The sequence below is a fragment of the Grammomys surdaster genome, unplaced genomic scaffold (genome assembly GCF_004785775.1).
Source record: "Grammomys surdaster isolate TR1022 unplaced genomic scaffold, NIH_TR_1.0 165, whole genome shotgun sequence".
Taxonomy (NCBI): Eukaryota; Metazoa; Chordata; class Mammalia; order Rodentia; family Muridae; genus Grammomys; species Grammomys surdaster.
Genome location: NW_021604613.1, coordinates 9417439 through 9442245, shown reverse-complemented (window position 1 = coordinate 9442245; position 24807 = coordinate 9417439). Strand labels below are relative to the sequence as shown.

Sequence of the window (24807 nt, the reverse complement as noted above, 5' to 3'; positions counted from 1 at the left end):
AAAAAAAACATATTCCCATTACCTTTCTGTGGTTTTAAAGAAAGCAAAATTACTACAGGAGACCTCCCATGGGTATCAGCCAGCCATGGCATATCAAGTTGTCCTAAGACAAGGTGCATCTTCTCCTATTGAGGATTAAAGAGGCAGCCCAGTTAGGGGAAAGGGATCCAAAGGCAGGCAAAGTAGTCAGAGACAGCCCCTGCTCATGCTATTCAGAGTCCCTCATGAAGACCCAGCTGCACAACTGTTGTGTAGCTTGCCTAAGTCAGTCCCATGCAAGTTCCCTGGTTGGCAGTTCAGTCTCTTTGAGCCACTATGGGCCCAAATTAGTTGATTCTGTAGGTTTTCTTATGGTGTCATAACCCTCCTCCTCCTCTTCCACGGGAGTCCCTGAACTCCACCTAATGTTTGGCTGTGGATCTCTGCATCTGTTTTCACCAGTTGCTAGGTGAACCCTCTCTAGTGACAGTTACACTAGGCTCCTGTCTGCAAGTGTAGTAGACTATCATTAATAGTGTCAGGTTTGCTCTCATAGCATGAGTCTCAAGCTAGACAAGTCTTTAGTTAGCCATTCCCTCAATTTCTGCTCCATCTTACCCCCGCACATCTTTTAGGCAGGACAAATTATAGGTTGAGTAGCTGGGTTGGTGTCCCAATCCCTCCATTGGAAGTCTTGCCTGGTGACAGGAGATGTCCAGTTCAGGCTCCATATCCCCCATTACTAGAAATCTTAGCTCAGAGATTCCTGAGAGTTTCCATTGCCCTAAGTTTCTAGCTCATTCCAGAAATCCTACCGCCCCCCATTCCAGTTGTCTCTCCCAGTACCCTCTTCCTCCATCTTCCCCCAACCTGATTCCTCCAGTTCCCATCTCCACCCAGACCCTCACTCAGTCCCCTCCCTTGTCCACCCACGATGTCTGTTTTATTGCCCCTTTTCAGTGACAAGATAACAGAAAATATATATTAATTAGGATTATCATTATGATATTAATAATATAATATTATTAACAAGCAATGTGCTTTAAAAAGATTCTATAACCAGTTCTCAGTTTAGACAAATACAAGGCTAGAGATATTCTTATTTTTGACAGGTAGGTTTTGGAGGTTTATTTCATACATCAACCTGTTCCTTTGTTGAAAATATCAAACAAACAACTGATAAATCACCTCATAGATTTTGAAGATCAGAATTTTTTGTATATATTTCTAACTGAAGGAAAGTGACCAAAATGATTTGTAATATACAAAATTATAATTCCTTGTTAATACTTATTTCTTTCCACATCAAATATTTAACTAAGATGTTACTATGTAATTAAAATTACTATATTTCTGTTCTTTGTTGATGGGGAGAAGTTAAGATAGGGTCTCAAGTAGCTCAGACATGCCAATAACTTGCTGTTTAACTGGAAGTGACTCTGAACTCTTGATCAATCTGCCTCCCTCTAGAATCTTGGGATTATGGGCACATACCACCACCCCTGGCTTTTTATCTCAATGACTTTATAAAAATCACAGTGTAGAATGTAGTCCCTCCTGTCCTCATCCACAGTGCTGCCAGGCATCTTTGTTGACACTAGTGTGCATGTGACTAGTTCTGTTTTCTGAGTGTGACACTGTATGAAAAAGGCAGAAATGCTAAAGAGAATACAATATGTTATGGTTTTTGACAAGACCTTGGAAGTTAAAACTGGCTGTAGGGAAAATAACTCAAAAATACAAAAGAGAAATGGTTGTAGAGTTGCGTGGGTTGGGGAGGATATGGAAGAGTTGGGGTTGGGGGTAGTGATCAGAATATATTGTATGAAAATGTTTCAACATAAAAAGATACCTTAACCTTTAAAATAGTAACGATAAAGACTTACCTCTGACTTGGACTATAATAGATCTAACACCATACAACCCATTTAATGTATCCATTACTCTATAAATATTACTTTTTAAATTATATGTCCCGGCAGTGGTAGCGCACGCCTTTAATCCCAGCACTTGGGAGGCAGAGGCAGGCAGATTTCTGAGTTCAAGGCCAGCCTGGTCTACAGAGTGAGTTCCAGGACAACCAGGGCTACACAGAGAAACTCTGTCTCGAAAAACCAAAAAAAGAAAAAAATTGTATTTCATGTTTGCTTATATTGATTGGATAGACTGATTACAGAGAATTCAATTTCCTTTATTGTCTTCTAAATTATTGGAGGAAACATCCCCAAATTTTTCCTATAGAACATTTTCATATGCACCTTCTAGTTGATCTTTTTTTTGTTAAAAATCATTTAAACCAAATGCGTTTATATCTGTTGGTGAATGTAACTGAGAGTATAGTGTTGAATATTTTTCTGTTATTTGCAAAGTAATTTGCTCTGTTATGTGTAAAACAGAGTTGCAATTAAAGTCTGTCTAAATAGGGTCTTGTGTATCATGCTAACTACTTCCTCAGAAATAACATCATGCTTAGGAACTTGTCAAGTTTTATTATGATTATTAATCTTTAAACTACCATTTTATGAACTCAGAAATGTTATGAACTCAGAATTGCAAATCCTATTTCCTCTTGAGAGTTATCGCACCTACACTGATGAGCAGATGTGACTTGATTCTCATTATCTTCATAGAAATCAGGGTCCTGGGGTTAAAGAGATGGCTCAGCAGTTAAGGGTACCTACTACACTTAGAAAGGAACTGGCTTTTATTCCCAGCATTATATTAGGCAGCTCACAACTCTTAAGTCTGGTTCCAGGAAATCTAACCTTGTCTTCTGCTTTTGTGGACACTGCATGCACATGGTGCATATAAATACAAGCAAGAACACATGTACACATATATATGTGATGGTTTGAAGAAAATGGCCCCCAGAGGCTCATAGAGAGTGGCACTATTACTATTAGGAGGTGTGGCCTTGCTGGAGCAGGGTGAGACTTTTTGGAGGAACTATATCTCTGGGGTTAGTCTTTGAGGTTTCAGAAGCTCAAGCCAGGCCCTGTGTCACTCTTTCTTCCTGATTCCTGAGGGTCCAGATGTAGAGTTCTAAGCTGAATGCCACCATGCTTCCTGTCATGATAATGGACTAAACCTCTGAACTGTAAGCCAGCCCCAATTAAATGCTTTCCTTTATAAAAGTTGCTGTGGTCATGGTGTTTCTTCACAGCAATAAAAACACTTAAGACAGAAGTTGGTACCAGGCATTGGGGTATTACTGTGATAGGCCTCACCATGTTCATAGAGAACTCATAGAGAGTTTATTTGGAGGAATGTGGACTTTGGGACTTTGAGCAGCTGAACACTTAAAGTGGGCCTCTATGGGCCATACTAGTAGAATCATGGAAGAAAGTGGTACTAGGGGTTATTTGAACTGTGGGGACCTAGCTGAAGTAGGTTTCAGAGGAGAATATTATTACAGTATGTGCCCTAGAGACTGTTCTTGTGATATTTTGGTCAAGAATGTGGCTGCTTTCTGCCCTTGTCCAAAAACTCTGCCTGAGGTTAAATTGAAGAATTATGGATTAGCAGCTTTGGCAGAAGAGATTTAAAACAGCCTAGTGTTGACTATGTTCTGTGGAGATTAGTGGCCAATCTTATGCAGATTTAAAATGAAAAGGAACAAGCTAAGGAGGAAAAATACAAAATGTGCTGTTTGAGGAGAGAAGGAGCTCCAAGATGTATAAACGGGCTGAGGAAAGCCTGAGGTTAAATGGAATAAAAGAACTGGTGACCCCAGAGCCAGGTCCTACCCAACTAAGCTTCCACCTTGTAAAAGGAATCAAAGGAAAGTAGAAAGAAATTAAAGAAATGCTTGGGGCCATTTTGGTGTAGATGCCTTTGATCCCAGCCCAGCACTTGGGAGACAGGCAGATCTCTGAGTTCCAGGCCAGCCTGGTCTACAGAACAAGTTCCAGGAAAGTTCTTAGGCAGTGAATGAAACCACCTAAAACAGAGAGTTAGTGAAAATGTATTTGAATGAGGTGCCATGTTCCAGCTCCAGCAAGCAGCAGAATTTAGCAGCTTCAGCCACATGGCTCTGGATTTAGCATCAAGGATACAAGAAAGGAGTTATGGAATCTTCCTCTGAGATGAAGGAGGCTGGGTGTATGTCATCGGTGTCTCTTCATGGAGATGCAGAGAGGCCATTTCATGAAATTGTGATGCCCAGATTTCACTGAAAACAGCCACAGGAGGGAGTAGACCCAGGCCAAGAGAACAACGTGTGCTGCAGTCAGCACAGCTGAAGGGAGTCGGAGATCTGGAGAGTGCTTTGACATCAGACATGGACAGCAGAATTTGGAGGTTGCCCTGCTGGTTTTCAGTCTTCCTTTGGTCCAATATTTCCTTACTGTGCTCCCTCTTCCCCCTTTTAGAATGCTAATGTATATTCTGTGCCACTGTAGCTGTTTTGATTTTACAGGGGATTATAGTTAAGAGATTGCCTTAAGTTTCAAAAGAGACTTTGGACTTTTAAACATTGTATGTTGAGACTGTGATAGGCTATGTGGAGTTTTGAAGTTGGACTGAATGCAGTTTTTCCTCATAGATGTAGCAACAAGCATATGGGGGGCAGGGAGTGGATTGTGGTGGTTTGAATGGAACAAAGCAGGGGCAGGATCAGATGTGGGAAGAGACAGTGAGAAGTACAGAGAGTCAAGAAATTGAACAGAGGTGTGTAGCAATGGGGGATGAGGAACAGAGGTAGCCAACAGAAAGTCCCAGATGCCAGGAAAGCAAGAGGCTTCCAGTACCCACCTAGGATGACGTTAGCCAAAATATCCAACAAAGGGGAGAAAGAACCTGTAGAGACCCTATGGAGAGGCTAGGCACGGCCCCCGGTTGAGGGATGGGGCCACCCACCCTTCTCAAAAATTTTAATTCAGAATTGCTCCTGTCTAAAGGAAATACAAGGACAAAGAGTGGAGCAGAGACTGAAGGAAAGGCCATCCAGAGACTGCCCCACCTGGGGATCCATCCCATATGCAGACACCAAACCCAGACACTGTTGTTGATGCCAAGAAGTACCTGCTGACAGGAGCCTGATATAGCTGTCTCCTGAGAGGCTCTGCCAGAGCCTGACCAATACAGATGCGGATGCTTGCAGCCAAACATCACACTGAATACAGGGACCCCAGTGGAGGAGTTAGGGGAAGGACTGAAGGAGCTGAAGGCGTTTGCAACCACATAGGAAGAGCAACAATATCAACCAACCATACCTCCCAGAGCTCCCAGGAACTAAACCACCCACCAAAGAGTACACATGGAGGGACCCATGGCTCCAGCTGCATATGTAGCAGAGGATGATAAAAATTTACAAATATCTTCATTTTACATTTTGAGTGTAAATTTAGTATATGCACATATGTTTTGATTAAATCTACCGTTACTCCATCCCATCCAGTTTGCCCCCTATCTTAACCACCATTTTTATCCCAATTTCATAAGCTGGTTTTTTAAAACCCACTGAGTGCACTTAGTGCTGCCTATATGTTCATATGTGTAGGACTATCTACTGGAACACAGGTAGCCTTTCAGGAGCCATATCCCTGAAGAAAACTTAACTCTCCCTCCTCCGCCAGCCATAAGGTGCTAATAGAGTGGGATCAGGATGGCTCGATCTTGTGAAGTCATGTGCCTCATGCATGCAGACACAGCCACTGTGAGGTCCCATGTGAAGTGATCCTGAGCAGCACACACAGTGTCACTGCAAACACTTACTGCTTGCTTCCACTTGCTACCTTCTGCCACCATTGTCTAAGGGAGAGGGCATGGTACACATGTCCCATTAAAAACTGAGAACTTTACAGTCTCTTATTCTCTGTGTATTAACCCATTGTGGGTCTTTATTCATCTTCATCACTGCAAAAAGAATCTTCTTTGATGAAGGTTGAGAGATGCACTAATCTAGGGATATAAGGATAACTTAGGAAGGCAGTTTAATACTATTTGCTATAATAATAGAATTATGTTCTCCCCCAGGGCCTATGACCAAGTCACAAGTTTATGGTCCATTTAACAGTACTAACATGAGGTTTTGTGGTGTGTGTGTGTGTATTTACATGTACACATGAGCAAGTGCACACTACAGTATACACATGATAGTCAGAGGACAACTTGCAGGAGTCAGTTCTCTCCTTCTACCAAATTAGTCCCAGGGATTCAACTCAAAATCATTAGCAGCAAACACCTTTACTCATTGAGCCATCTTTCCAACCTAAGTTACCAGTCTTAAAACCCTGGTCATGGGCTATGACGATAGTGCAGCAGTCAAAGCGGTGTGAGGCCTGGAGTGCAGGTCTGGATCTGACTGAGAGATTTGTCTCAGTGAGTGTGGCTCCCAAGGTCAACCTGAAGTCTGCTAGCACGCATCTGCACACACTTACCCACCCACCCACATACATATAAAACACACACATGAAAACTGAAAGACAAAAAATTCCTCGTAATATAACGTGTTCACTAAATTTGCTGGACCATTACTATGTACTTCTACTTTAAAAGTTCACAATACTCCATGTAAATAATTATTAACTTTGTTGATGGCACACTGTAAAATCATGATTGTTTATCACTTTAAGGCAAGAATAGAACCTCATATTTATAGGGACCCTTACAATTTATAAGCACTTCATACAAATTATCCCATTTTATCCACTCAATACTTTTGTGAGATAATTCAGGCAGTTTTCTGTAAAAGAATTGAAGCTTATACAGGTTCAGACAGTCACTCAACCTGGCCTTACTATAAGTGGTAGAAATCCTAATTACTAAGAAGTAATCACTATGAGGAGACTGGTCATCTTTGAAAAATAGGGTAGGGTCAAAGGAACAATCCAGAAGGAACATAATACTTTTGAGACATTGTATCCAAGAATTACGAACCATCTTTCATTTAATCAGTAAAATCAGTCTATTCTAACTTAAGGATGGGAATCTAATCAAAAAATATTTAAATTCTAAAACAGAAAGTAAATCATGAGAAACACAAATCTGTTTCAACATAGTTTTATCAAGCAACCTAAGTATACAAACCAGTTTCCTAACCAAATAGTGGCAATATGGTTACTCTAGAACTTTTTAGATTATCCATTAAAAGAAATATTGTCCAAGTTAGCATTCTGGAAAATACAAGAAATACGTGGTAAGAAGCAAGAGCTTCTAGGGTATCCCAGAAAAGCTATAGCCTATGCCATCCACTCTTGGGAACATAACACATCTCAAAATGCTTCTGAAATAAAATACACCCAAAACATTTGTTCCTTCTTCCTCTCCATTTTTGTTAATAGCTACAATGTAGGCATTCATCAGTTTTTGTGTATAATCCCTCCATTTACTCTTGTTATCTTAGCTCTACCATTGAACTACATGCCCAGCTCTGCTAGTTGGGGAAAGCTTACTCAAGCACAGTTTTGTTATATCCTAGTGATGGGTACTAGACTCAAAAGATTTATATATATATATATATATATATATATATATATATATATATATATATAAATTTTGATCTCATTCTTTTTCAATTTTTTTCATTTTGTTTACTTGTACATGTGTGTAGGTTATGTGCATGTGAGTGCAAGTACCTGCAGGCAGTTATGGGCCACCTAACATGGGTGCTAGGAATCAAACCCATATCCACTAGAAGAGCAGTACATGCTTCTAACCACTGAGCTATCTCTCCAGCCCCAAATTTGATCTAATTCTAAGATAACAGGCAGTATCCTAATTGTCTTATGGTCTCCTTAACTCAAAAATTTGTATAAAAAAGAGTCTGAAAATATATCCTGATGTCATCGAGTAGATGTCTTATAATATTCATTTTGGTAAGCTTTCTTTAGCTTATGATAATTACAATACATTGTAACATTCTTTTCAAGTTGTAAGACTATTTTGTAACATCACAAAATATCTTAAAGTGCTATTAAGAAACTATAATTGCACAATTAAAGCATGTTTAATTCTGCAAGCATCCAGATCTGTTATTACACTTTAAAACTAATTTTCTCCTGACAGTTAATTACTCTAGCAGTAGTATGCTATTTCTTGACTGGTAGATATGTTCCAAGTTCTAGTAGATCAGAAGAATGTCCTATATTCCCATAGCAAAGAGCTTGAAACTATACATAGTAAAATTTCCCTTTAGAGAAGTTTTGCTTTTTAATCTTAGAAATTTTATGTATATCCTTTAATTGTACATTATAGTCAGATGCAGTTGATTTAATTTAGGTACCACTTCAAAAGTTTTATTCAGTATGGCAGAGCCGAGTGCCATACCTCCTTGATGGCTTTATTTAATCACAATATTGAACTCACATCATTTAAAGTAGGGAAATTGATAAGATCTCTAGGCAACAGGATTTGCCCTCCCTAGATGCTCTAAAGAAGGCATTTAGCATGTCAGATTTCTTAGTAAAATTTCCTATTTTCAGTGTCTTAAGCAGGGGAATATCTCTGCCAGTCTTTTTATTTTGCAGTAGATCAAATAAAAGTCACTTATTATTGGAACAAAACTTAGTCAATAAATGATTTACCTGATAGTAAGACAAAATGTTTATTAACATTAAGTACTGTATTAATAATTGCTGATTTTTCTCTTGATAGTACTTTCTTATCCATAAGATCTAATTCTAATCTTACATATCATAAGCACATACTTTTTTTAAACAAAAACAAATTTAACCAAAGTTTAGGGATGACCTAATGAAAGTATAATGTAATTTAGAAATCTCATTGAATATGGCAATTCTCAGATTCTTTATGTGTGATTTCTTTACAGCCATAGGATGCCTCCCTGTCTAGTGGCAGATTACAAGTTAGCCTACTCCTCAGGCATTTCCTGAACAACATTTTACTCAGAATCCAGACCCTGGGCTGGGGATATATGTAGCTCAGTGGTTGACTAGACTTGACTAGCACACACAGGCTTAGGTTAGAGCCTCAAGGCTATCTTTAAAAAAAAAAATCCAGACCCAGTCAGTCTTGTTTTTTAAATCTTTCCCGTAAGTAATTATAACATTTGAAGTGCATGAAAACCCTAATTTTCTTTAAATCTCTTACTAGGAACCAAGGTTACATTCTGTGAGAAGAAGCTTTTCTCAGCCTTCATCAGTGGGTTTGAAACCTCGGTATTCTCGAAGCCCACACTTTCATCCTAGGAAAGATTTCAGAGCAGAGGATTCAGTTTCCACTCCACCTTCCTGTACTGACTTTGTTAAGTAGACTCTTGGAGAAGTGTTTTGTCTAAAAATAGAAAATAACTAGGCGCCTGTGTGGTCTAGTAACAAATGGGTTTGGGGATATGCTTAAGTTAAATGTTTTTTGCTTTTTTTTTTTTTTTAAGAGAATTTCTGAAATCTAAGTAGCCGGAACATTGGAGATGCAGAGTTAAATCATGGTTTCCTTTATTAACTCCAACATTTAAGTACTATACAGCTATAAACCATAACAAACAAGACAAGAATTGTCTCTATAAGACAACAACTATCTTACAGATAATCATCTGGCTGTCTAACCAGCATGATCATCACACATAACCACTTACAAACATCTTTGATGTTTAGTATTTTCAGTTTTATTCCAGAAGGTTCATATTTTAGACAAATCTATAGTATAGCATATATAAAAAATACTTACCAGCAGACCTTTTTTTTTGGTGTATGGTTTAATTTAAGCAAACACCATCTTGTTAGGGAGATGATGAGTATATTCTAGTTTCCACATTATTCTGGTTTCACTACATTTCTGTTCGTGTGTATTTTACCTATATTAAGTGGTTTTGATAAAAACATTTCAAACTCTACTTAGATTACAAATTTTTACAAACATTGATATAAAACAATATGTGTGTTACAGAAAAATAGATAAATCTGTCACATTATAACCACTTATTGTATATGGTTACTGTGGCCAAAGTGAAACTATCCTTAAATGTCCTTAAAGATTATCTGCTTGTGGCCCTTTTCTGTCCTTTGTACATGAAGTAGAATTGCTCACAGGGCATAGCATCTCAGGGATTATAATTCATAATTACATCATGTCAGATTTGATACTGTCAGTATTTTTATCTTTCATTCATTCGGTTCTTTGTGAGGCTTATAGGCTTTTAAAACATTAGAATTTTCCCATAACAGTTTTATTTTTAGATGCAAAGAAGCTATGATTGCCTGCTGTTATGTAATGAGAGAAGTTTCTAAAAATTAAAAAATATGCCACAATAATTAGAATTTTAACATTAAAAAATAATTCCACTATCTTTTAAGTCAATGCCTTCTGTTTACCAAATGTTGTGACTTCTGAAAAAAAATTACTTTTTTGACAGAAGCTTGGGTTAGTAAAAACAATGAGGTTATATAAATCAGCAATATTTCAATAGACTACATGGAAGTTTATTTTAGACTTTAATGAAATTTGATAGTACAATACTTCTAGGAAATACTAGAATTTCAGTATTTTAAATTTACATCTACTCCCAAGAATACTATTAATACAACTAACACTGACTTATACTTCTGCTGGGAAAGAGTAGGAATTATAGATTTTAAAAGTTCTTATGATATCAGAAAAGCAATTCCCAAATAACTTGAATTAGTTTTTTATTCTGTCTCATAAAGGATGATGAATATACGGGTGTACATAGATATTTGGGGTATGTGATCCTAATATTTTGGGGCTAAAATACATGTCTGTGAATAAAATGTAGTGGTATTGTGTATTAGATAGTATCTTCATACATCCTAAGGCCATTCCATCTTCTTAAAAGTATTTTCTTTTGCTAGAGTTACTTTAAAAGTAACATGCTATGTGTAATCTGTTACCAGAGCCCTGGCCAAAATATCATGAAACTATATTTGATGTTCAGCTTACCTATTTTCAGTATACATTTTAATCCCATATTTATTATTCAGGCTTATTCAAAGAATAACAGGCATTTCTAACCTTTATAAATTTTTAAACCTTTATAAATTCCAAGAGTCTGAGAGTAATTGTATTTAAAGAAAAACTTACAGTTTTTGTTACCCAGTTTAGTTCAGGCAATTATGCTCTCTCCTAAAATATACCGTACTTGCACATTTTCATTCAGTTCTGTAAAGATTATATATTACTATATTTCTCTCTGTAGACTGTAAAGTATTAAATGGAGATAACATGAAAATATATTAAGGTAATCCTTCAAAAGATCCAACTCTGCTTAAGTTGTGATACCTTGCTTGTATTTTTACAAATGTAACAAAAGTAATTTTAACAACTATAAATCATCAGTGTTTAAGCTTTCAGTTTCTAAGGTCTTTTTATAAGCCATCTTCAACAACCTCCCTCTTCGTTTTAGACAGTTCTGAAACAACCACTAGCACTATCTAAAGGAAATGTCTAATCAGAATAAAAATTACTCCTGAAATACATCCTCTTTCCTTGACACTTTTGAGGATAGAAAAATAACTTTAAAGTATCTGTTAACAATTTGAGATTAGATTTAATACAGTGTGTTTCTTGCTAATCAATATTAGGATCTTTGTTTTCAGCTCCAAGATAAACACTGCTACAGAGTGTATATATATGCATACCCATAACATTTTTAACAACATATAAAAGTATGCAGGCAGATTTTTAAAAGATCCTAATACACATAAGTTTTTCTGCCCTTTGTAAAAAGCTAAGTACTGATTAGTACAGTAGTGGTAGTATTCTGCTCAGACTATTGTAAACTGTGAAAACTGCTTTTAATCAAAATAACATTTACTATCCTGATATTAAAAGAAAAATGAAAATAAACCCAGCAAAAATCCCATGTTTACAGGAGATGTTTAAGCCCATGTTCTGGCTATATATATAATCTTTACAGAATTTGTTTTAAGACTGTTGAGCTCAGACATACACACCCTTAAAAACTTAGTATTTAAATGTCTACCTCAACAAAGTTACCAATGATGGTTTCTGATAATTTAGTTTAACCTGACTAGCCCCCTTCTTATTACTTGGTTTTAAGGAGCAAGTGTTCACTATGACTCCTGTCTGTCCATCTGAAATCACAGTGGTTTTCTAATAAATTTACACTGGGCTACAGCTACACATTTATACAGTCTGTTCATGTCAGAGTTAATAGCTCTCTATATGATTTCCATGAATTACAAAAAAAGTATGTTCTCTTAGGCTAGGAAACTAATTTTATGACATCGGTTACATCCAAAAATATTTTACTCAAAATTTGGTATGAATTAATTATCTTATAGAGACTGATTTTATGTGAACAATAGTTTAACTAAAAAAATTCCCTTGAGCACTAAGCAATCATTTTTTATATTTTATACTAGGTCAAAACAATGTCACAATTAATGTTAAAAATGTTTCCTTTGCATCCAAATAAAAATCCTTAAAGTGGCATAAAAATCCAACCGTCTTTCATGCAACTTACTATATACATTTTCAGTAACTAACCTTACAAGTACTTACAGATTTCTTCTATAATACAAAGTAAGCTTATTTTAATTAGATTCCAATAATGAGTTAAAAATAAAAAATGGCTAGCAAGTATAGATCACTGGTAGAATGCTTGCCTAACATGCACAAAACTCTAGTTCAATCTCCAGCATTTAAAAAAAAAAAAGCCATCCACAATGAAACTAGAACAGAACTTAATACTAAAAATGTCTGCTTTTATAGAAAACATAGGATGTTTCTGTAAAATGAGTTTTATAGGAATTTAAACACAAGTGCCAATGTATTCATTCTAGTTAACTAAGATTGAAGGATTGTACATTATGAAAGCCTTCACAGTTCCTCTAGTAACTGGCATATAAAAGCGCTCTGTCAACAGGCCAGTCATGACCTACTGTACATTTTTTGAAAAACCTAATAGCATCATGCCTTGCTAACCAAGGTCTGTCTGCATTCAAATAAGGCCCTAAAGAACTTATCTTAAACCCCAAATTAAAATGTAGATTTTCTGGCCTTCTTAGTTAACAAGGATTTTTAAATATTTGATTTCTTAAAATATATTGTACATGAGAGCTGAGACCTATATAAAGATGGTTTCACCCCATTTCCTTGAAGTGAAACTCAAATGGAACAGCTATCTTCCTTTTAAAATGTGAAATTGAATACTCAGTATTTCTTCTTGCAGTTTACAGTAGTTACTAGTTTAAAGAGATGAGAATGTATTGACTATGCTATGAAATAAAATGTATCAAGAATTATCCAGTGTGTGGTATTTAGATAATGGGTAATAACCATAGCCAAAGGACCTGGTTTCTGCAATCTTTTTAGGAAAGATGTCATAAGAATAGATGTCATAGAATTTAAACTGTTAGTAAGTAAATGAGTTTTATTAATATGTTCATTTGTATTAAACTGTATGTATGAAATAAAGTTTCACTGTTTGTGGCCTCTAGTAAATTCTCTAGCTTTGTTACTATAATTAATTAAAATAAACTTGAATATTGATGTTGTCTAAAGATAAATGTGTAAAGTATTAAGAAAATGTCATTTCAAAGATGCTTATTAGCCTCGTGACTTTATGATAAGATACTTCTCATTTATAGCAGATTCTTAAACTTCCTCCATATGTGACTCCCTTTTCACCCAAGACATTTTTATGTAACTCTAGGATATACATAGAATAGTATATACAAGCCATTTACTGATAATAATAAATTATACATTTATTTTAAAGCAATCCCTTTGTACACATATAATGTTACCATTTATTAAAGCCTAAACCAAACGTGTATGCAAAGATGAATGTGCTTATTGATCTATAAATAATTAGCTGAACCAGTAAGATGGCTCTCCAGGCAAAGGTGCTGTCTGTGTGAGTAGTGACCTGAGTTCAATCCCCAGCACCTTGTAAAGGTGGAAGGGGAGAAGCAACTTCACAGAGTTTTCTTCTAACATCTACACGTGCCAAGACATTGATCATATGACACATACCAAAAGTAAAAATATCACTTGGGAGGCAGAGGCAGGCAGATTTCTGAGAGTTCGAAGCTAGCCTAGTCTACAGAGTGAGTTCCAGGACAGCCAGGACTACACAGAGAAACCCTGTCTCGAAAAACCAAAAAAAAAAAAAAAAAAAAAGAAAGAAAGAAAGAAAAGAAAAAAGTAAAAATATCCTACATCTTTAGGAGCTAAATCTTGGCTGAATAGCTGAAACATCAACATTTTTCAGATTATAAAATCAATTTTTATTTTATAATCACCAGTGCTGAGAATACTGCTTCATATTAAATACATAATACAAAATGGCAGAAGAATGTTTAGGATTGTTTCAGAAATTTCTGGGAATTCTGACCTAATCCCAAACTGCAGTTAACTTTTTTAAAAACCAAACTGAGGTCAGCAACTCAAACAGCAATTTTTATTATTTTATTTTTATATGTTGTTTTACTTTCCTATTGCTCTAATAAGACACCATGACTGAGGCAACTTACGAAAGAGAATATTTGATTGGGCTTATTATTCCAGGTGGAGTTAGGCATGAGCAGCAGCTGAAAGCTCACATCTCGATCTACAAGCTGGAGGCAGAGAACACACTGGAAATGGCAGATTGTTGACATATTTCCTCCAACAAAACCACACCACACCTTCTAATCTTTCCTAAAGGATTCCACCAACATGAGCCCATGAACACCATTCTCATTCAAACACTAAAGATTCTTATTCTTTATGCTTACCAGAAATTTTGTCCACATGCATGTGTGTGCAACAAGTACATGTCTGATGCCAGTGGAGGCCAGAACAGGGCATCCTCTCCCCTCCAGTTGAAGTTAGAGCCTGTGGAGAGCTGCATGTGTGCCAGGAACCACACACAGACCCTCTGTAGGAGGAGGAGTCTTCTACTCCGGCATTTCTCTAGCTCCTACTTACTAATTTTTCAGGTCAGCATAGAAAGTAACTGGTTATATGGCAGCATCTTCACACATGTATCCTTATACTTTCTCATTCATTCCCTCCTGTCACTCTCCTTCTTGCTCCTTCCCTTCCAGCAAGTTCTCTTCCTTCCCCTCATTAACCCACTTCTGCTTTCTTACCACATGTACTCCATTACTTTATTTCCCATCTACCTTAAATCCCTTCTTCCCCTCTTTTCCCTCTTTCTACTTCAATTTGTTAATCTAATTCTCTGATCCAATATAACCAAATAATATACAGAATTGATTCTTAAGAGCTAAAGAAAGATTGCTGGAAAATATTAAGGGTTTTTTTCCATATTTAAAGCATTATATTCCCATGAGCACAAAAAACTCTGAATAGTAAAAACACAGCAGTTCCTAACATACAAGAGTTTTGCATCTGAGCCCTGGTGTTTCAGTTGTTCTAGTTTGCTTTCTGTTGCTTTTTGTTACCATAACCAAAAGCAACTTAAAGAAAAAGCTTGTTTTGACTTCCCATCCTAGAGGGATAGGAAAAAGTCCTTTATGGCAGGGTGGAATAGCAGCAGGTGGTAGGCTTAGCAGAACAGGAAGCCTGAGAGCTCACTTCTTCAGACACAAGCATAAGGCACAGCAAACTAAGTCGGGGAAAGAAAGGTAAGTGGGGAAAAGAAACATATTACTAAAAAAGCCCCTTCAACATACTTCTTCCAGCAAAGCTCCACCAACCCATTCCCCAAACAGCACCACCAACTAGGAAGCAAGTGTTCAAATACCCAAGCCTATGGGGGGCATTTCTCACCCAAACTACCAAATGTGGCAGCCTTTGTTGGCATTGCAGGGCATGCTGTTGGCACTGCAGGGCATGCCAGGTACCTGCAAAGTGCACATTTTGTGTGTACAGAAGCAAGGCAGCGGTGAAGTCAGGCAGTGCAAGCAGGTGAGTACTACTGGAGGCGCTTGGATTTCACACATGGATTGTCAGTGACATCTTGGTTGTGTGACCAGAAACCTTTCACTTTTGACAGCCTTTGCTTCCCCACAAGGAGTCATGTGACCCACTAAGTTGTGGCTTAGAGGACTTGAAGCATTCTTGTAAAAACAATAAAGGAATGTTAAAGAAAAGACATAGGCTATACAGTTCCTAAACATTAAACTTGCATCAAAATATAAGCAGGTTTAATATACATAAAAAATCAGTGAATATACCATATTTCATGAAAAAGGTACATGTTTTTGTTGGCACTTTCATAATCTGCAAAACTCCCCTCAGCTTCAGACACTAATGTGTTTCAGTTAAATAAAGGTTCTTAGGTACTTTCCATCTCAGATATTTGGATGCAGTTATGCTCCTCCACAATATTTATGACTGGCGTTCATGCTGAGGTGTGCTAAGGCTCAGCAGGAGCCCTTTGAGTCTACGCACTGCTGGTCTACAAACTAATCCTATGCAAATTACTTAGTCGTCTGTGCCTCCATTTCTCACTAGCTTACTGTGTCAGTGGGGAAAGATGAAACACAAAGGAGCTATTGGTTTTCTCCCATCATCTTGCTGGACTAATCTACTCTTTTTTTGAGACATGGTCTCAGTATGTAACCTTGTCTGGCCCCAGTTACATAGACCTGGCGGGCTGACCTCAAATTTACAGAGATCCCCTTCCCCTACTTCCAGAGTGCCGTGATTAAAGGTGTGCACCACCATGCCCAACTTGGGGTTGGGAACGGATGGCTACTGAGAGAATTTACTGATACAAGTATATTTGACTGAAAGTTGCAGTTATTTTAACAGAGGCTTGTGTGGAAAAAGAAAATTTAAAGTCACGCTTACTGTATAGTAAGCATTAAGGATTCAAATGCTCAGTTATTGAGTTACTGTGCTTTTCGCTTCTCATTGCATGATTTTCCTGAACTCCTAAGCAGAATTTTTTATGTAGTTTTCAGTGTTAGCTTTTTCTACTTTTAGGCTGTGTTGTTAAATCATACAAGTTAATAACCGATACGATGGTGCATTATTCCTCTCATATTCTGTCCCTTGTGTTCTTACTAAGAGGTCTTACCTTCACTTGAACTATCTGGTATTACATATTGCTGTTCCAGCTGTCTTGTTTAATCGTGTCTCTTCTGAGATTATAAAAGTTTATACTGTTACAATTACTCATTTGTATTTATCTTTCAGGCTTTCTACTTATGCTATTTTCTTTTACTTTGCCCTTTTAATTTTCTTTCCTATTTTCTGGGTTGAGTTTTCTTCCACTTTTTCATCTGGCAAGAAATAGTCTGTTTGTATTATTTTGCTGATTAGCTTCAAATAAGTTTGTGAACTTTGTATGATCAGCTATAGATTTTAACCAATAGAAGCTTCTAGACTAGTTCAAAGGAAACTAAACTACTGAAGTTGTCTTATTTAATTGTCCAAGCTTAACTACCTCTTTAAAAATATTTTCATCAGGCACTGGCCAAGCCTATTGGTACATGCCTTTAATCCCAGCCCTTGGGAGACAGACAGGTGAGCCTCTGTGAGTTCAAGACCAGACTGGTCTAAATAGTGAATACCAAGACAGCCAAAGCTACAAAGTGAGACCATTGTGTGGGGGAAGGTAGAGACCTAATGTAAGAAAATGAAAATAAGAAATGTGTTGTGTTCCAATTAGTGAATTGAGATCATACTTATTCCAATCTATAACTTGGCCATAATCAAGTCTTTGAAGTCATCTTCATGTTCAGTATCTCGGTGATTTTCAACTGACAAAGGCTGTTTTCCATTTCCCCACACTGTACTATTCCGAGTGCTTCCCTCCAGTTACCCACTTGAGGCTTTCATGCCTCTGCAGAACTAAAAACCAAACATCCTTAACAGTTCGGGGCAGGACTCATTTGGAGCTTCAGTTTTCTACTTGCCGTTGGCAAACTTTCTTGAAATATCCTCACATTTCACAACATCTTAGATACTTAAGTCCATAATATCTGCTGTAAACTGTCCAATTCATTAGGGATGAAATGTGTATCCTATTGCCTGGTAACTGATGACAATCCAGGTGGCTAAGCTTCCCAATAGCAACATGTACACAGAAGCAGCAAAGGGCTCCCAGTTATCAAACCCACAGTGTAGTCCTGTCCTTCATGATGAAACTTGTAACACAATCCTAACAGTGGTTCAATGCAGTCAGCTCTTTCCTGTTGGATTGTTCCTTGAATTCAAAGGCATAATTTTGGGTAACCCAAGACTACAAAGAAGTTAAGAAAAAGAAACCAATTTCACCCTTATATTGGTTAGTCTCTTCCCGTCTCCTAAAAATATTTATTGGCAATTTAAGCTGGGGCTTTGCTGCTGTCTCCAGAAATAATACACACACACAATATACAAGTTTTTAATGTGGTTGTCACTGTTCCAGCTCTCAAATCACTGTGTTCATTGGTGGGAGCTCCCACTCGTGGGGCTAAGGAGATGTTCAGTAAGTGCGTACTTACCTGAGCTTACCCTTCAAGCTTGACAGCCCAAGTTCTGATCCCACATCTCAGATGAAAGCAGTACAAATACCTAGAATGCCAGCAGGCTCTGAAGGAAGCAGTAGCTAGAAACAGAAGCATCTCCAGAAAATGTGCTCACTCAGTAGTCAAGAGACTTTGACTCAAACAAGGTACAAAGGTAAGGACACAGACCTCACCCCACCCACCTTCTGATCTCCATACATGCCTACATCCATGAATACAAACACACCCATCCGTTTTCCACTTCCCAGCCCACTCTTGCTCACGCTCTCATTCTTACACACACAAAGACACACACAAAAATATATAAACTTTAAAACAAAATTTTAAGTTCACCAATCCCATCCAAAGCTCCAGCAGAGAGGACAGGATCAGCTGTGCATGCTCAGAGTTTTAGGGGAGAATTGAAGGCTTTCTTCTACAGTTTCTGCTCTTGAGTACCCCAGTCTGACCTGAGTTCCTCCCCTACCCACAAACTAGTAAAACTCTGCTGCAAAAACATGTTCTGTCTCCAGATACTCAGGTAGAGACAAAGTAAGAATCTACCAACATTTATAGCACCCAGAGCTACCACAAGACATTTCTTCAGCTGAACTACAAACGATGGGAAACTGCCATGAGAAGGCAATTATAAATTGTAACGCATCAGTGTTCACTAGCCACATCTCACCCATGAGCCTTCCCCATAAATCAAGGTAACAGCAATGCAGCACATTGCCACTGCATACTGGGGACGCAGACGCAGAGCAGTCAGCCCCATGAAGCCGTCCCTACTGCAATCTTCATCTTACTACCTCTGCTTCATGAGTATCCTTTTTTAAAGCCTGCAAGATGATTGGTAGCCACTCCAGTATCAGAACTTCTAAGGCTAAAGAACTCTACTACAGTAACAGAACCTTCACCAAAACAAAACCCATCGAACACGTTTGTGCTCCAGGGCCCAACTTCCAGCCAATGCACTTACACAGTCTGGCATCAGCTTCATAGTCTGTTAACCTGCTTACACTTATTAAAGCTCATGGGATCTCAAGAAAAGTATCCTTTTATAAAATGACTGAGGTTTTAGTGCAATCAGGCACTATCTACTTGCTGCTTTTACAGCCACAGGTTTTTTCCAGTTTGTAAAGTGCCTAATCAGTTTTATGTAGAATATCCCTCACAGTACATACACAGTAGTACTATTTAACATGGACGTTACCTACTGCTTCTTACATGACCTCATAGACAGAGGCCAGGAGTCTGAAGAGGGGAGCCCTGATATCTGTTTGGCAGTACTGAGGACTGGTAAGTGCTCCACCACTAAGCTCTAGGTCCCCCATTCTCATAGCTTCCTAATGGGAAGCCCTTAAAAGCCTGATCTGTGCTGTGCTGTCACTTCCTGTAACACTACTCCCAAAGTGTCTAAGAATCACACAGATACTGGGGTGGAGGGACCTCATAGCGAAAGGTTCTAAAAGATGCCACATAAAGTACTAACATTTCTGGAATGTTAGGGAATCTTATAAACCTCCACTTTAAGCACCACCCCCGCCCCAATCCCTCACCTTGGAAGAGCAGTCCTTCTAGGTATATGTAACTCTCCAGTTGGCAATTCTGAACTGCTCTATCAAGCCAAACACAAATGCCAAAAGACTATTTGTCTTACCTACTGTGCCTATTACAGAAATTTGTCTGACTTTCCTTATCACCACACAGAATGAGGATCCAACTTACCACACTCTTCCACTCTGATGCCCTGGATGCTAGAATTAAGCCATCTCTTTTCTGGCCTCCCATCTCAAATCTAATAGAATAGTTAAATGCCTTCACAGATAACAGGCTGCAAAAACTCCAATAGCAGCAAACCAATCTCCACAGGGATATGAGGATCACCTATGGAAGACACTGTGGGTCCATGACACAAACTAGAACACTGCAGTAAGGGCTCACCAAAAGAGGTTAGAATCTCACTGGTTTTTCAGATGTCTTATTTTTCTGGGAAACACACTACCTTGCATCACTACACAGCCCTAAGACTGCCCTACACCCCAGAAGTTTACCCTACTAGTCCCAACAGGTAAGTAGAGAATGCCAGATGGAGACCTGGGATGATCTAAGGCACAAAGTGATGTAAGGAGTCTAAAAGAAAGCTGTGGGAATGGTCCTTCCCCTTACCATGCAGTGTTCCCTAGCAACCTATAATCTGTCACTTTGATAATCAATACCAACTAGAGATAAATAGTGGCACTTAGAAAACTTCCATGGTGAGCTCTTTCTGCTTAATACCATACTTAAAATATATGTTCCAAAGCAAGCTCATTTTAAACTGGCCTAGCTGTCCCATTAATCTGAGACATAAGGCTGACTTACTGCATTCTAATTGTTACTGTAATATCTTCTCTGGGTGTTCTTTTATGGAGCCTTGGAGACAGCCCTGAATCCCGAACAGTCCTGAACACGGACCATTTTCTCCCTTCAACATTACCGTCATTAAGTGTAACTGAACAGATATAAAAAAGGTACTTACAATCACACTTTAATAACAAGTTAAAAGACAAGCATGTGGCACACCCTGTAATCCCAACACCTGAAAGATGGAGGCAGGAGACTGATAGTAACTACATAATGAAAGTTTGTCTCAAAAGTAATCAACAAAAACTATTTTGACATAAATTTACTAATTACAATATTATATCATTCCTATATTATGTATCCTGATTGATCAAAATAATCATGAAGTAAGTTGTGTATGTGTGGATGAGAAATAACAGAGAATACAACCCTTTTGAGGGCTTTATGGATGAACATGTAACTGTTACCAAACTTTATTATCTGTAATACACAGTGCGCCTCAAGAGCTTTATTGTTTTATCATATAAACAAATCTGACATATTTACTTATTACCTATTGTACTTGTCACTTTAGTAATTTTAAAATTAGAATTCTAGTGTCTGTGTTGTTAAAGTAGAAGTGTTTCCAAAGTTATCCTTTGGAAAACTTTAAAAAGAAAAACAATAAAACTCTAAAATTCTGTGAATTAGACAGCTGAAAATAATTGTCTTCTGAACGAACACTCTTAAGGAGCTGAATGTGAGAGCAGAGCCATCTACTGGATGGAGTGTAGTATTACAAAGCACGACTGCTGGGCTGACAATCAGAACGGTAGCAACTTAGAAAAGGAGAAGGAACATGGGCAAAACTCATCTAGTCTAGGACATTGGTTCCTAAAGTTCGAAGGGAAAAAAAACTCTTTAACAGGAGACTCTGATTTTAACAAAGTAGGTCTGACCTGTAAAAACAGGGCAAGCACTTGCAACCCTAGTTTCAGTTGACGGAAGGTCTGTGTTAAATTAGCCTTAGGAGCAGAAGCCCTGAGAGGTAGTCTGGACCCTGGGTTGGGAGGTGCAATGAGAAGGAACAGTGTCAGCATCTTGGTCCTGCCCTCAACCATCCTTCTCCTGGAGACAGACGAACAAGAACAGTGGTTAATGGCACTGAGAAAAGGACTGAGTTAGGGACCTGAATCACTCTGTTCTTAAGGACACAGTTTATGTGTTCATTTGATACACACTCTCTAAATATGACTTTACTGAAAAATGCAAAAAGAATACGTTTGATCTTTTACCATCAGCCAGTAAGAGCTGAGTTCCTAGGTCCTCTGGGCTTTCACTAGTCGAGTCCTGGATTGGTCCAGTCTCGGAAACAAAAGCCCAGTGTCAGGTCCCAATTTTCTCCCTTCAAAGGGGCATGGGTGTCCATAGAATCGAGGTAGGAAGTAGAGCTCTTCAAGGCCTCTCTCTGTAGTAGAGACTCCCAGTCTTGACAGCAGCTTATCTGCTAAGTTTGGAGTAACAGGCTGAAGCAAAGTCCCAAACACTCGCAAGCACTCCAAGGCCACATGAAGCACGGTACCTAGCCAGGGTGCATCCTCAGGGCTCTCCCAGGTCAATTTCCATGGTGCGTGCCTTTGGACGAAACCATTAGTTTGCCGAACACAGCTGGATACCGCCTCCAGAGCCTTATAGATCTGAAAGTCATTATAATAGCCCGCTACCAGTTTGGGTAAAGTAGCCACTGCACTTACAAGCGCATAGTCTTCTGCCTGCACACGAACTGATGGCCCCATTAACCCTGGCTCACTGGGGAAACAGGCAGCACAGAAAGATGGGTAGGTCCCAGAAGGATTTATTCTGTAGGCAGTGCACCGGTTTAGAAGCCCTCCTAAGGCGTCTGCCAGCTCGGAGTCCAGCAATTTAACCACCTTTTCATCATAGTAATCACAGTCCCAGTTAGGAACCCCCTGCCGAAGGAGAAAGTAGCGGAAGCCATCCACAGTGTAGCGATCAAGGCAAGTCCTGGGATCCACCACGTTGCCCAAGCTCTTGGACATTTTCTGGCCACTCACCGTCCAGTGCGAGTGGACATAGATGCGATGTGGTGGCCTCAATCCTGCCCCTAGGAGAAGGGCAGGCCAGTAAATAGCATGAAATTTGAGAATGTCCTTACCTATGATATGAGATGTGGCTGGCCACCAAGACTTGAAATCTGCATCTGGGTAGCCAACTACAGTGAGGTAGTTGACCAGGGCATCCAGCCACACGTAGATGGTCTGCGAGTCGTCCCCAGGAACTGGAATGCCCCAGTGCAGATGGCTACTCCTTCGGGAAACGGACAAATCAGGCAGCTCCTCCTCCAGCCACTGAAGAACTGCCTGTTGGAATGGTTCCGGTGTGATTGCCTGAGGATTGTTTTGAAGCCACCGCTGGAGTGGTTCTCGAAACTGAGAAAGCTTGAAAATGTAATTTTCTTCCTTGGTCCAGGAGACAGGATGTCCACTCTCGAGAGACACGGGACACAGATCGCCGGTCGGACCCACCTGCCGAGTGACCTTGGCCTCGGGCAGGAAGCACTCATCCGAAGCGCAATACCATCCTTCATAGAGCCCTTTGTAAAGCAGACCCCGGGCCTCCAGCACACCCCAGAAGTGCTGCACCGCTACCCGGTGCCGAGCCTCCGTGGTGCGGATGAAGTCGGTGGAGGAGATTCCAGCCTCCCTGAAAAGCTGCAAGAACTGGGCAGATACTCGATCGCACAGCTCGATCGGGGCCAGGCCCGCGGTGGCTGCCGCCTGCTGGATCTTCAGGCCGTGCTCGTCCGTGCCGGTGGAAAACCGCGTGGACGCAGAGCTGGGAACTCGGAGACGACGGTGGCGGCACAGGGCGTCCGCCAGCAGCGCCGAGTACAGGTGCCCGATGTGCGGCGCGGCGTTCACGTAGAAGATGGGTGTAGTGAAGTAGGCTCGCGCTTCCCGAGCGTCGCCACTAGCGCTCGCCGAGCACGAACCGTAGCGGCGACAGCCGCGGCCGGCCCGGGAGTGCGTCAGCACCCAGAGAGCACACCGCCTCAGCATGGTGCCAGCCGGCCCCGGCACTGGAGGCGGTGTTCCCGAGCACTTGAGAGAGCGCGTGCGCAGCTGGACGGTACCGCAGCTTCCGGCGCGGAAGCCAATGAACGGCGAGCAGTGACTCCTGCGGCCCCGCCCACCACACCGCCTTCTGCAGGCTTCCTGCAGCGCGCAAAGGCCGCTGCCCCGCGGGAGTTTTCAGTAGTTGGCTAGTGGGTTCCCTGTCAGGGCAGTTAGTGAAAGAAGAGCGTATCCCGTGTGTTGTGCAGTTTTACTCGTTGGGATCTGTTCTGGATAGAGACTACATGCCCCACTGCCTTTTTTAAAGTGCTAATTAGATATAAGCACTGTTGCTCAAATGCACTGTTGCTATACAGGAATGTGAATGTGCAAGTAAAAACCCAGGGCAGTTATTATTCATGGAAGAGAGAGGAAGGGCAAGGCTCGAGATCTAAACTGCAGTCATCTCTAACTTAAATGTTGATGTGTATGGCAGTCCATTGGAGATCTCAGTAAAGCTTAGGTTGTTGCTCTGAGGTCTCAGTTTCTGCCTTAGCAGGTAGGAAAAGGGCCTCAAAATATGTATGTCTAACTAAGTTCCTGGTGTGTCTCATGCTGCTTTGTGGACCATCCTTTGAGAATCCCCAACAGTACTTAGGTTGGGTGAGGGATTTATAGGTGTTCCATCTCATTTTATTATGTGCATATATACACTGTTTGAGTTAAATGGGGGTGGGGAGGCCAGTTGTGGATGAGAAAATATGCTTCGAGCTAAGGGTTGATAATACAATTTTGGGTTTCTAAATTCTCTCCTGCTAAAAATTAGGATTCTGCCGGGCGGTGGTGGCACACGCCTTTAATCCCAGCACTTGGGAGGCAGAGGCAGGTGGATTTCTGAGTTCGAGGCTAGCCTGGTCTACAGAGTGAGTTCCAGGACACCCCAGGCTATACAAAGAAACCCTGTCTCGAAAATAACCAAAAAAAAAAAAAAAAAAAAAAAGGATTCCATACTAAAAGCTCAGGCTTGGAAGAATTTCAGGACTATTTGAGGAAAAATTTGTGACTGATTTTGTACAATAGAGCTGAAAGTTAACGTT

The 24807-nt window shown here is 39.6% G+C and overlaps 2 protein-coding genes across 2 annotated transcripts in view; one reads left to right on the top strand and one right to left on the bottom strand.

The window, feature by feature from the left end:
- The window catches only part of Boll (boule homolog, RNA binding protein), a 95762-nt gene extending 86475 nt beyond the window's left edge, over positions 1–9287 (top strand). The window contains exon 11 of the mRNA XM_028765698.1: positions 9034–9287. Within this exon, the coding sequence (XP_028621531.1) occupies positions 9034–9192 (159 nt within the window). The 3' untranslated portion in view covers positions 9193–9287. The remainder of the gene's footprint in view (positions 1–9033) is intronic.
- An 11529-nt stretch (positions 9288–20816) lies between these two features.
- Mars2 (methionyl-tRNA synthetase 2, mitochondrial) lies at positions 20817–23716 on the bottom strand. The gene has a single exon (XM_028765751.1). It carries the CDS (start codon positions 23714–23716, stop codon positions 21956–21958), a length of 1761 nt encoding a protein of 586 aa, XP_028621584.1. The 3' UTR covers positions 20817–21955.
- Positions 23717–24807: the final 1091 nt, after the last annotated feature.